General features: G+C 52.4%; 4 protein-coding genes across 4 annotated transcripts; 1 reads left to right on the forward strand and 3 right to left on the reverse strand.

Annotated features, from left to right (window-relative positions):
- Positions 1 to 393: 393 nt before the first annotated feature.
- Positions 394 to 770, reverse strand: CGCA056_v003483 (uncharacterized protein; the record flags this gene model as incomplete). The annotated part of the gene is made up of 2 exons (XM_037318740.1): positions 394 to 679; positions 730 to 770. 2 exons carry the CDS (start codon positions 768 to 770, stop codon positions 394 to 396), a joined length of 327 nt encoding a protein of 108 aa, XP_037183287.1.
- A 1,179-nt stretch (positions 771 to 1,949) lies between these two features.
- Atp4a (Potassium-transporting ATPase alpha chain 1) lies at positions 1,950 to 3,176 on the reverse strand (the record flags this gene model as incomplete). Its single annotated transcript, XM_037318741.1, has 1 exon — positions 1,950 to 3,176. One exon carries the CDS (start codon positions 3,174 to 3,176, stop codon positions 1,950 to 1,952), a length of 1,227 nt encoding a protein of 408 aa, XP_037183285.1.
- Positions 3,177 to 5,888: 2,712 nt separating this feature from the next.
- On the forward strand, positions 5,889 to 6,449 carry RHC1A (putative E3 ubiquitin-protein ligase RHC1A; the record flags this gene model as incomplete). Its single annotated transcript, XM_037318742.1, has 2 exons — positions 5,889 to 6,352; positions 6,416 to 6,449. 2 exons carry the CDS (start codon positions 5,889 to 5,891, stop codon positions 6,447 to 6,449), a joined length of 498 nt encoding a protein of 165 aa, XP_037183828.1.
- Positions 6,450 to 7,515: 1,066 nt separating this feature from the next.
- GUXC (putative exoglucanase type C) lies at positions 7,516 to 9,071 on the reverse strand (the record flags this gene model as incomplete). The annotated part of the gene is made up of 4 exons (XM_037318743.1): positions 7,516 to 7,518; positions 7,580 to 7,774; positions 7,839 to 8,549; positions 8,604 to 9,071. 4 exons carry the CDS (start codon positions 9,069 to 9,071, stop codon positions 7,516 to 7,518), a joined length of 1,377 nt encoding a protein of 458 aa, XP_037183283.1.
- Positions 9,072 to 13,431: the final 4,360 nt, after the last annotated feature.

The raw sequence follows: 13,431 nt of genomic DNA on the forward strand, positions 1-13,431 counted from the left end.
GTGAACGTGAGGACGTTTTGTAAATTGCGATTTCCGATAAAAGTTATACGTCCCGTCGATGCATGCCGCCTAGTGTTGAATTCATGACGTAGTGTCTGATCGAATGACTTGTCGCTCAAGTGGAGGGGGTTATCTCCCTACCGGCGAAGCATCTGGCAACTGCACTGCAACTTCCAAAAAAAAATTGATATTTCACGTAACTTTCGATTATAAATCAATACCTGGTATTGTACATGCTAACCACGTCAACTTCAGTAGAAAATCATCGTACAAAATGTTTGCGTGCCGTTTTACCGCTAGCCGCGCTTTCGTACTAGCTACTGTACATCCCACATTCTCTGCCTTCCGAGTTTCGTGAATCATATCTCGCTTTCCTCTGATGACTTATATAGCTCAGAGTTTGGGTTTCGCCGTGGGCGTGACCGTGGTTGATGCGTAGACTGTCGTGACCAAGGTAGTACCTGTTTCCTGGACGTCCACGATGCAGTCGCCCTTGGAGCCTTGCTGGATCTTGGCGCAATCCTCGTCGGTGAGCTTGGAGGTAAGCTTGATGCACAGATCGTCAAAAAGGTCTGCATTTTCCCCACCCCTTTCTGCACAAAGGGGTATGATGCCATGGACGTTTTCGCCGTTCGCGTCCGCGCAGCGACATCTAAATAACTCTTGAGAGAGGGCGGTGCTACAAGGGTTGAGTCAGTATTATTCTGGTGAGAACATTTCAGAACGTACCTGAAGAAAGCGGCAGCTAGTGTGAGTGCGGAGGCCTTCATTTTGCTTGATTACACTCAGGAGTGATGTCGATTGTTGGATGTTTTTGGGATCTCTATTTCGGAGAACAGCTTCAAGAACGTAAGAAGTAGTCAAACGATGTGGTAAAGAGGCTGGCTGATGAAAAGGACCTTGCATGACCAGCGGCATGGGCTATTTATCATTGATGACATGGAGTAGTCCGGTGGGCATTCATCTCCGGAGAACGGGAATAGTGGATACAGCCCTACCAGCTATCTGACGGCCTTGAACGGCGTGCCGACGTCGCAATCAATGGCGCAGCAAATTTACAATAATATCCGCGTTACTGACTCAGTAAGGGCCATCAAGAACGCTTCTAGAAGACGGCCTCCCAATGTGAAACAGGACATGCCCTGCTGATGCGAAACCTGCTCCCCGAGTTTAGCCAGCTTGGAAGGCCTCGTGCTAAATAAAGCAGCCTTGATCCCAGTTCGCATTGTTGACAACTGCGGATGAACTATCTATCACATTCCAGCCGTTTGCTCGGCTCATCTTGGCGAGCGGTGCCTTTCTTCAACCCTACGATACTCGTCAGACTTGCGCCTAATTATGCGGTGCGCAGCCCGGATTGTGGGGTTCAACAAAGTGGCTCCTCGAACTCTATTTTCATGTCTTTTGCCAAAGGCAGCACAAACTTCAGAACATCGCAATGAGCGTCAAACAGTGGAGCGACCTCAAATAAAGTACTTTGAACTCTAATGCCCACATTTCTTGCTCTTGTTGACGCTGGATTCAAATAGCAGACTTCGGGAAGCCAGTCTTCCCGCTTTGCCGTCATCGTCTGCCGCGTCACAAATGGCTCCATCCATTCTCCAATAAGCTCAACGCAGCGAGCAAACCCGAACCATCTCATCCGAACTCTTCATATTTTGTGTTGGTCTGACAAGAGTCTGCCTGTCCGATGTGCTGATCATTGTGGGCCCGGCGAATCCGAAAGTGTGGTCTGGCTCAGTTGGCATCTGTGACACGCCCAGGGGCAGCCAATGGAATAGTGAGCTCTAAGCTAATTGTATCAATAGGCCTTACGGGCGGAACGATGTGAACGTGGCACGACACTATGTTCAAAATATCGAAAACGGGTTATTAGCACTAGCATTGTATTCTAGTCGCTCCGACGTCCATCGACAGCCCATCTCTGCTATTACGATCCGAGTCATCGCTCACCATGCAACTCTTGCAATAGGACCTTGCGGGAATAGTCTCACAAGAAGCTTTCGGATCTCATCCATGAACAAAATGCCCAATGCTAAAGGCACGGGAATGAGCCAAAACTCAATTGGAACGGATGCTGTACCGAAAAGCTTCTGAATCCCAGGAACTTCAGTGACGAAAATTGCAATGGCAAGACTGACGAGCGCGCTGGCAATAAGCCAAGGGTTTCGTCTTTCCTTGGTGATTGGATCTGCCTGAACGATACTGAGTCTCCGGTTGCGAACCGCGAGGATATTGCCCCACTGGAGGAACAACAATGTGACAAAGTAGACGCACTGGCCGGTTGCATTGAAGTTGGTGAGCTCATCGAGCGTGTACCCACGGTAGCCTTCAGCATAGCCTTCAAACAAGAAGAAAAGCTCATGAATCGGGAAGCCGGCGTACTTCCACATGTAGAAGAAGAACATTGAATGCGCGCAGATTGTCTCCATGAATCCCGTGAAGAGATATGCTTGAGCGTAGATGTTGAGATTGATGAGGTGATCGCGCTTGGCATTGCGAGGGGGTAGAGAAAGCAAATCAAACTCTTGCTTCTCCATGATGAGCGACAGAGAGAGGAACAAATCGGTGAAGACACAGATGACGATCATGAGAAAGACGCTCAACGGGAGAGGAACTCCAAAGAAGACGTTGACGAGGACCGGCCAGATCTCAGACCAGCTGCCAGCAGGGAGAAGATATGCAATGACCTTCTGCAGATTTTGGAAGACGAGACGTCCGAGACGAATAGCTTCGACTATGGAGTCAAATTGGTCCATGAGAACAAGATCCGCTGCCTCAATCGCAACATCACTGCCTGTAACGATAGCTACGCCGACGTCAGCAGCCCGAAGTGCTGGAGCATCATTGACACCGTCACCAGTCACCGCGACCACATTCTCACGGTCGCGAAACTCATTGACGATGCGCAGCTTCTGCTCAGGAGTCGTGCGTGAGAAAACAATCTCGTCGTACTCGCAGACAATGTCCCAGTCCTGTGCCATCAGCCGAGCGACGGAAGCTCCCTCGAGAAGGAGACTGTGGCCGTTTCCAGCAAGGCGCTCACGTCGTAGCTCTTCAGCTGTGGGTGTCATGCCCCTCCTGATGGTGTCGAAGGTGTCGGGCTCCAATGTGGTGAAAATGCCAATGTTGTGAGCTATGGCGGCGGCGGTAACGCCGTAGTCACCAGTGACCATGAAGAATCTCGCCCCAGCACGCCGGCAGTTGGCGACGGTGGAGGCGGCCTCCGGCCGGGGAGGGTCGATGATACCCAGGATGCCCACAACAGTGAGGTTCTCCAAAGCTTTCATCGCAACTTCGTCGCTGAAGGCATTGGTTCCAGGAGAATGAAAAGCCTCCAAGACTTTCTCGCAGATGACCACGACTCTCTCAGCGTTGCGAGAAAGCTTATCCTGAATTTCTTTGAATGACGTCTTGGCATTTGCGTCAAGGGCCTGGGTTGATTGTGTTCTCCCCGACCAAAAGCTGGAACAGGCGGGCAACAAAACATCAGGTGCCCCCTTGACAAACATGCGGAAATGGTTGCCCTTCTCCGCGGCACCTTCGTGGACCAGTGTAAGCATCCACTTGTTCTTGGAGTTGAATGGAATGGAGAACACTCGTGGGAAATTCGACACGATCGCGTCCCCGTCTCGGGCCGAGGCAGCAAACTTGAGAACAGCCACGTCCGTGGCGTTTCCCTCGGCCATTCTCTCCCGAGGGGGTACATGCATCGAATCTGCTCCGAAGGATGCGTCATTGCATAGGAGGGAAGCTTTCTGGAGCATAGAAAAGATCGCATCGGGCTTTTCCGTGTTGAGAGCTTGGTGCACAACGTCAGGTGAACTGAGGAGCTGGTCCACGAACGCGACAGAGCTGACAGTCATCTGGTTCTGTGTCAACGTCCCAGTCTTATCAGAGCATATGACATTGACGCAGCCCAAAGTTTCAACAGTAGAGAGACCCTTGGGGAGGATGTTGACCGCCTTCATCCTTCGGGCGACCATCATGAGTGTCAATGCGACAGCCACCGGCATGCCCTCGGGGATGAAAGCAACGACGCATCCCATGACGTTGTTCAACATCTGAACCACATTCATGTAAGAAGGGTGATCACGCTTCAGCCAAGCGATCCAAGCCACAAAGATCAAGAGCGCCAGAAAGACTGTGAGAACGACGATGATTCGAACGAATCTCCAGATCTCCTTTTGAATCAGGGTGACCTTCTCTCCGACGTCTGTTGTAGCTCGAGCAACTCTTCCCATGACCGATTGAGCACCAGTCAAGATCACAACACCGATGCCGTGGCCATTCACGACGGTTGTGCCCATCAACGCAATATTACGACTCTCGAGGAAGTTCGGGTCGGTCGAGTCGATGGCGCCTTCGACCTCGTCGGATTCGCCGGTGAGGACGCCTCGGTCGAAACGGATGTCGCCTGAGTGGGAAAGAAGTCGAAGATCAGCTGGGACCTTGCTGCCGGTACGCAGATGGACGATGTCGCCCTCGACAAGCTCGGATGCGGTCATACGCTTGACGGAACCATAGCGCATGACAAGTGTCTCGGCGGGAAGAAGGTTGGTGATGGATTTCATGGTCTTCTGAGTGGACCAGTCTTGAAAGGCGGAGAAGCCAGCCTGGAGAAAGATGACGATAAGGATCAAGACAGCCATGGCAAGATTCTGGGCGGAGGGAGGATCGCTCAGGGGTTTCCAGCAGATGAAGAAGATGATAGCTCCGATCCAAAGGACAGAGCAAAAGCCACCAAAGACGTAGACGAAGAGTTTCTTGAGGTAGTTTGTCTTCGGCTCTGGGAGGGTGTTGGGTCCGTTCTTCTGAAGACGAGTAGACGCCTCGTCTTCAGAAAGCCCCTGGTCTGACGAAACGCCGAGTTGCTGGCAGACCTGAGCACTAGGAAGGGTATGGAAGTTGAGCTCGGCAAAGTATTCGTCGTCGCCTTCCTTGGCCGCCTTGAGGTCAGGCTCTGTGTTCGCCGCAGCATGCTGGGACTCCGAGACGTGAATTGAAAGAGTTCGATAGCCGATTTGAATGCCAAAGTTTTCCGAGGTGCTCTGTCGGCGCCTGGACATGGAGCTAGCAGCTGAGTGTGCTGATCGCGGACGGCTGGCACTCTTGTTGTTGGCCGGCCGTCCCCGAATTTGATGTCCTGTCTCCTCATCACCGCGAAAGGAGATATGAGAGTTATTACTCCCATCGATACGAGTGTCTTCTGTCATTTTCCTGGGGTTGTCCATGGCAATGATGAGAAATAGGCAGTACAACAGCTCGACGTCAAGTGACGAGAACGGCAATGCACGCAGAGGCAAAATAAGGGATGCAAAGAAGATGCAATGCAACAATGTCTGTTTCACCGACAATCCAAAATTTCAATTCAAATTTTTATATGCTGAAGCTCTTGCAATTTCGTCTTGTGCAGGCGGCCTGTTCCAGAACGTCACTTACACGAGCCCTGAAGCGACGGGGGAGAATGCCAAGAGAAAATGCCTCATACAAAAAGGGGGACGCGCCCTTTCTCCCTTCGGGACGCGAAGGACATCCATTACGTTAAAATTACCTACAAACTCCAATTTCCCCATGGGAAACGGGCGCAGAGTCCCCCAGACAATAGCAGCGCCGTACCAATCGCTTGCCAAGAAATTTGACGCCTGGTCATTAACACCAGATATGGCAAACCGAGCATCATGATCGTTAATCCCTCAGCCGAGACATCACATGGAAAACAAGTCGGTGAACGCGTCCGGAAATACGTATCCATGGGCACTTTGGTACTCTGGTCGTTGAGCTTTAAAAGAAGGCCAGGAGTCGTGGCTTTGGGACGAAAATCCTGATCCAGCACTTCACTTCGTCTTGGCCTCCTTCTCCTCCACGCTTCTCATGTCATTCTCCATATGAGTCCGACAGGCACTCCGAATGCAGCCTCAAGCCAGTCATCAGAGGCCTGGGAGCCTTCCAAGCAACCTGGTGCTGTCGCAGCCGCCCTCTGTGTCGCCTTTGCGTTGCTGATCGGCCTGGGCCTGTATATGTTTGCCTGGAAGAAGGTGAACATTCATCGCCGCCCATTCCTGCCGACATCCACGCCGCAAAGGATGCCCCATAACCAGGACCGGCTTCCAGTCTCAATACCGCTCACTCAGTCCCGCACAATTCCCCCGCCAACCAGACCTCCGTTGGCCAAACTTGCTCACAGCAAGCTTGATGCAGCCGCCCAGCTCGCCACAGCGACGACGTGCTCAGTCTGCCTAGAAGACTTTGCTGCTGGAATTGTGGTAGCTCAGCTACCATGCGGTCACATCTTCTGCTCTGAGTGCATTGAGCCATGGCTTATGAAGCACGCAGTCACATGCCCACTGTGGTAAGCTTGGTCATCAACTTCCACACAATAACTGCTGTGCTCACACCGGTGACCGGTACATAGTCGGGCTCATTTGAAGTCTGATTCGCGTCACTAATGCTGGATGTAAACAAACGATACATGTATTGTCCATTATTTTAACCGAAGGTGACAATGTGGCACGTTTACATCGGCAAGTTTTGATGGTGGATAAGATAGGATATACTTAGGCTTCACTTCATGCCCGTGTTAAATGACCAATGCATCTGTCAGCTTGTAAAGAGACGTCACGCCAGACTTGAAGTTTTCTTCAGTTCGCCATCGGGTTATGTTCCAACCAAGCGTGACGCGTTGAAAGAGGCAGCTCTTTCTGTGCGTGTCCTTGCTGTGTATGTCCTCATTTTGCAGGCTGCTTCGAGTCGAGGAAAGTGGTTGTTTCTACTGGACTCTTGGCAGATGAACTGTGAATCTCTGGTCATTACTGGTAGGATTTGTCTCTATTTCAATGTGGGTTATCATGTAGTTCAAGCGAAGAGATCATGTGGTAGCCCCTAAGTCATATACATATATAAACTCTTCCCATATTGCTTCTTGCAGTGCGATCCTACATGTATGCATTTGGCATATTAGTTGACTTTCATCGGCGTTAAGGTCTCAGAAGTCCCCAGTACCGCTCTCCGTGGTCGTTGTGTCAATGGATGAGTAGATGCTATTCGACTGGTAGCACTGTCTAAGACTCTGAGTCGTCAACTCTTCTCAGGTACCCGCAACGATAGTTCTCAAAGAGATGACCAGGCCATTGCGAAAGGTTTCTGCCGTTTGAATCACCTCCTTAGGTGTAGATGATCTTCAATTTACATTGCTTACAAGCAATACGGTAGCCCAATAAACGGTGATGTTTACATATGTTAATCATCCGAAGCCTGCAGCTTACACAGACCACCGCTGTCATATCACGCGAAAAATGATTATTATCGAAAGAGGCCAGTCCAAAAGACTAGCAGAGAATTTTATTCGGTGACTCTTCGTTGCATTCGAGAAGCCGAAGACATCTGTGTATGTACAGGAGAAGAAATCATTTACACCAGAATGGTCAAGAAAGTGTGCCCTTAGCCGTTCAGCCACCTTCCACGCGCGGGTCACTGAGCTTAGACCGGTGGCCACGGGAGTCGAAAACTGGCTTATTACTGTTTGAGTCAACGTTAGCATCAGTTGGAAAGAAGGTAAGGTATGAATAGGGCTACTAACAGCAGTGCCGGCAGAGTTGAAGGTGGAGCCGATGGGGCCGACCTTGATGTTGGAGAAAATGACGGTGGAGTCGGGGGTCTGGGACTCGACGTCGGCAGGGACACCGGAGCTGGTGCTGCAAGTGCCGCGAGCGGTGCCGAGGCCGGTCTTGTCGGTGGGGTAGGTGGAGTCGAGCCACAGCATGTTGGAGTGGTGCTGTAAGAAACATGTTAGCCAAGTGTTTCTTCATCAGAAACAAACGGTGGGTTTTGCGACTCACGTCATCCCAGACAGACATGACCAGAACCATACCCTCAGAAAGAGCCTTGCCCATCTGAGGAAGACCGCCCTTCTGGGTGAAGACATCCTCGTCGCCGAAAGCCTTCTTCTGAGCAGTGCAGAAGCCAGGGGTGATGGAGTTGCCGTCGACGCCGGCGATATCAGACTTGGAGTTGGCAAAGACCTTGCCGTCCTGGACGTAGAAGCGCTTGATGTCGGTGAGGGCGCCGCCGGACTCGACGAACTGGGTGACGACGGTGATCTTCTTGGAGGTGTCGATGGCGAACTGCGAGCCCTTGCCGTAGAAGGAGGTGTTGCCCATGCGGTAGCTGTTGAAGTCGCAGCCGTCGGGGTCGCACTGGCCGGCGTAGCGGGTAGTGCTGTAGGTTCCGCCGCAGGCGTCGCCGGAGCAGCTCTTCTGGCCGATGGTCTCGCAGGGGTGCGGGGTGTAGGCAGTGGAGACGGAGTTGGCCTCCCAGATGTCCATCTCGGAGCAGCAGGAGCCCATGTTGCCGACGCCGGCGTTGGCGTCGTTGGAGGACGGCGTCCAGCCCTCGACGTTGGCCTTGCCGTCAATGAACTTGAGGTCGCGGGGGCACTGGGAGTCGCAGTATCCGGTGCCGTACTTGGCGCCGGCCTTGTTGGTGGGGAACTTGGCGACGCCACCGTCCGCGTCCATGGAGACGAAGTAGAGGGCGCCGTTCAGGCCGCACTGGAATCCTTGTCAGTTTGATACTCATTGCTACGGGGAGCTGTGTAGACTTACACCGAGGTTAGAGACATCGACGTCGAAGGTGAACTCCTGGCCGAGAAGCTTGAACATCTCGTACTTCTCACCAGCGCTGTCCATGAGATACATGCGAGAACCAATGTTCTTGCTGTAAGGGCCCTGCTGGACGAACTTGAGGCTGAGGGAGTTGCCAGTGGTGCTAGCACCGTAGGTACCGGAGTAGTCGGCGCCATCGAGACAGCACTTGGAGGCACAGTCCTCGCCAGTGCTGCAGATGGAGGTATCCCATTTGTTGCCGGTGTAGCAGTTTGTGCTGCCGCTGGTCTGGTGAGTCCAGCGCCAGTTGGCATCGACGGTAATGGCTCCGTTCTTGGTGGTGCAGGAGCCTCCGGCAGCGCAGGTGGACCAGGTGAGGGCGGGCTTGGTCTCAGTGTTGAGGGTGCAGACCTGCTGCGCGCGGACGGCAGCCGCTAGGGCCGCGATGGCGGAAACCTTGGTCAACATGGTGGTTTTGGTTTAAAGGGCAAAAAGGCTGGGAGTTCAGTCGATAAAGACGGGACGAGGAGAATGAGAAAAGAGTGGAAATATTCAGACGGTCTGAAGAAAAAGAGTGAATGGCAGGGCCAGAAAAGAATGTCCGAGTGGCTTGGGATGAGTAGGGGAGCAAACCTTCAACTGAGGGGATGGCCTCGGCCAGTTTATATAGACTCTCGAAAACTGTTTCGAAGTGCCATTCAAGGTTAAACTATCATGAGATAGGCGCTGTGCTGTTGACTGAGCCCCCTCGCTCTTTCGCATGTTCCCCCGAACACTCTAATCTCCGGCCAGGGGCTTGTCAGGTTCCTCTAAGTGAGTGGTGATGCTTTCAATTGGGAACACTCATCCGGGTGGCTCTGATTCATTGGAGAGGCGATGTCCCGGTGGGACCAAGGCGCCAAAAAAGATCGGATGTCTTCCCGCTCTTCCAAGAGGAGGCGGTCCCATATTGGACGAACATGGTCTGAGACCAGGACTCTGGTAGAGCTGGGCACTTTCTGGGCGAAGGCTTGTGAAGGCTTGTCTCGTAGGGCGACAACCTTGGCTCTGTCACTATGTCTGACGGCAAGCCGGCCGCAACAGGTTGATTAATTACCTCAGGACCGGCGAGCTGGTGATGCGGGGATTGGAGGTGGTATGAGCGAGCTCACAGCTCAGAGGAGCACCTGTTGCCGCCTCTTAGAGTGTGGTGACATCGTGCGTCTACTCCGCAAAGCCAAGTTGGGGTTCCTGCAAGGGGCGCCTGGACGGAAGAACTCCCACCGCCCTCCGCTCCCGTGGCCGTGGCTCTTTGCGATTGGTTGGGTAATCTATTGCTCCCCTGCAGAATCCGGAGTGCGCGGCACTTGCAGCGCAGTACCGAAGCCACAGATGCGGATGTGACGGCCTCAGATGACCAACTCAACCACCTTACCTGCGGCACTGGTCTGCACGATGGCAATGTAGGCCGTTAGGCGAAGGGTGAGTCGCCGCAACTCAATTGCATTTGACCACTAGTCAGATCAGACAGTGCAACTCCGCGGCGAAACTACCGTCTGTCACTTTTAATATTTTTGCCTCAATCTTTCTCATCACAACTTGAACGATCGTGTTGTTGAACAGTAATGGAAATGGCGCCACGGACTAGCACGTGGGGTGCTTTAAAATGCAGAGTACCGGGGACTTTTCCCTCAGCCATGTGGCTGTGGCTCCGGTTAAGGTGTTCAACTACTGCAGGGTCCAATCTCCTGACTCTGTTCCTTGCATCTAACGCAAACAAATGGCTTAGGTTTTAACCTTGGATTGCCTGCGTTATGCAAGAAAACAGAGTTAAATCTTGCATTCGCTGCTGTTTATTCCCTTCTTACCCCTTATGCCCCTTAGTCTATTTTACTTTTTGGCCCCCTATTTCAACTCGGGCAATGCCTGCCGCCCATGCTCTCCCGGCTTGTGATGCCGGCGGTGAGGCCGTGGATTCACGGAGCATCGTACGGAATGGCGGACCGTGAGAAACCAGTCCACCTATCGGACCTATTGAGCCGAAGCCGTCGTGATTTACCCCGATCTCGGGCTTGTCCCGGTTGAGGCTCAGAGGCAATATCCGCACTTACGTAGTCAATGCTACCCCGAATCTGCGAAAAGTAGAACGTCAATATCAATCTGGCGCAAAAGTGCCCATGTGGGACACAGAAGACCCCTGCGACGCGCATCAACTCCGCGGAGGGTAGCGCGCCGTCGTCTACGAACGTCAATGATCGCCTTCATATAGGCGCTATCTGCGCAAGCAATCTTTTTTTCATCAATTTCTTCGCTCGGTGAGAGCAGTCAAGCTTTGCGGCTGCCTTGGCGGTGCTTAGCCTCCGAGCCGAATACCGTTGTTTTGATTCGAACGGTACTGCGAAACGTTCGGAGATGATGCCGTCATGTACGAAGCGCTCGGCCACAAGAAAGCGCAAGCGGGAGAATCTTGAGTGTATTCCCGGACCTCGAACTTGGCCCAAAGTCGTATTTCAGGACCTTCAGAGACTTCGCGCTAATGAAGCAGAAAGCGGTGGGTGTGGAGAGTTCATGAGCACTTTGTCTTGTTTATATCCGTCCCGCTTTGATCGTGCCGCAACTCCGTCAACCGGACTGCCAAGTGGGGTCATCACGAGATACACGGCGGAAACAGCCGCGCGCTGGCGGAAAATTGATCGATGAAGCCGACAACTGAAGTATAAACTTGCAGAAGTGGTCCCAAATACGGACAGGTTTTATCAGTTGACATGTTGTCAGAAGCGGCCAGACTAGGCATCGATGTCGTGCCTGAGCGCAAGAGAGTTGCCGCCGAGTCTAGAGTCAAATATCGATGCATAGCGCCCGCTTTTCCTCGCTTTTCCCACGAGCCCACCACGAGCACTGCACGCACCTGCAAGCTCATCGTCACAGGCTCAAGATTTGAAGTCAAGATAGGTGGTGTATCATGAGACTAAAGCAATAAGCTACGATGTTAAGCTTGTCAGACTCATCTTTCCCCCTGGTCGCCCTTTGTCAGTTTCTTGTCAGAACTGCGACCTCAAACCCAAAACTGATGTCGTTTGTTTCGTGCCTGAACTCGTTTGAACATGCAGCGAGCGCATCGAGAGTCTAAAGTCAAACGACGAGTGAAAACGCAAAACAGCAACAGAGTACAGCGATCAAACGCAAAGGGCCATTTAAGAAAGAGAGTGATGATGTAAGATTAAGAGTACATCATACACATACCTGACTCACATGATCGCTGGGATGTGCCGGCGCATCTGATGTCTCGTTCTCGGCACACCAAGGTCAGTCAGCCTCTCCCGCTCTCGCTCCCTTCGCCTCACCCGGGTCCCCCACGTCTGTCGTCGAAACACTTGAAACTTTGACTTGAACACCAGACGCCGAGCGACGGCCGAATATTCGAGAAGGCATAGTCGCGGATAGCTCCAGCGCGACCGGATATCTTCTCAATGATCCCAGCCGCGCAATGCGCGAGGCAACAGTCGTGATTGATCTTCCCAAAGAATGCGTTTTGAAAAACGACGAGTGAATCCATGTCCGTAGTGGTTGCCCGTTTATGTTGGTGTGGAGGAGAACGTCATTGACTTTCCCTCTTCTGCAAGGTACGACTGAACTTACAAGAGAAATGTGGGCTGGTGTGCCAACTTACTTTCTCCTCAACCCTTCACAGCACTTCAAGAAGGGAAAAAAGACTGGAGACTTTTCAGCCATGGCATCAATGATAAGAGCGCTCGGAGACGTCTGATAGGTCACTTATGTTGCTGTTCCTGAGAACGAGTTACAGGATCGTCCATGTCCCTCCAATGAGCTAACGCAGGACCTGGATCTTCTTTCGCACCTGCAGTTGAAGCCAAGAAGACCTGAACTGAGCTTCATACCCACCTGTAGGGCTTAGCACCAAAGGGGCCATTGCAAAACCTTGGAGAAACGTCGCAGGAGGTTTTTGTTCTCCTCACGTCCCAGATCAAGGACCTTATGGGGGCCGCATTTGCTGTACGGCTGATCAATCAAGGTGGGCAGAAGTCTGAATTTATACTACGGAGATAGCGTGGCCAAGGCATGTCATGATTGCTTCTTTCTCAGCGGAAGAGCGGGGGAAAAGCAAGTCGCACGTCGGAGGCCGCGAAAACCTTCCCCTCTTTGAAACTCAAAGGTGATGCGACTCGCGAAGGACTGCCCACGGCCGATACCACTCGTTGAAGCAGTCGCCACCACAGAGTTACTTATTGTTCAACAACAGGAAATACTCAAGTGAAGCGGATATGACCAAAACCGAAGCCCCCCACGCACAACTCCGCGTGGCCTTTGCACTGTGAGACGGAGCCGTGCTAAGTAGCATCCCATTTGCGCGGCTCAAATCGTACGAGCGTGGCTCGTTTTCCGTCTGACCTTGCTTGCTATCCATAGAACCCGTGCGTTTCAGCACGGGCACTCCTAACGCGGACCAAAGGAAATAACCAGCTCAGAGGAGAGGCACACGGGTAGGAAAAACCAACGACTCCACCACCCAGGTTTCAAAGTCCGCCCAGGAACGGTCGAAAATGCTGTTTTGGTGGTGGGCAGGCAACTTTTTGGAGACCACCATAAGTGGGATTATGGTGCCCTCGGAATTGTACCTGAGAGCAGCTCGGCCACCTTTTGTCGGTTCCGAGGATGAGATGCGGAGCTGCACACCCCAATCGCTCTCGCATTTGCCCACTCACCTCACATCTCATTCATCTGTGCTGAGCAAACACACAGTGAAATCTGCACCTGAGAAGTGAGCCTAACTCTCAGACTCTCACAAAGTTCACACACATATCTCAGAATAGAACCAGGCACAACGAAG

Source organism: Colletotrichum aenigma, assembly GCF_013390185.1.
Source record: "Colletotrichum aenigma strain Cg56 chromosome Unknown KSG_Cg56_contig02, whole genome shotgun sequence".
Classification (NCBI taxonomy): Eukaryota; Fungi; Ascomycota; class Sordariomycetes; order Glomerellales; family Glomerellaceae; genus Colletotrichum; species Colletotrichum aenigma.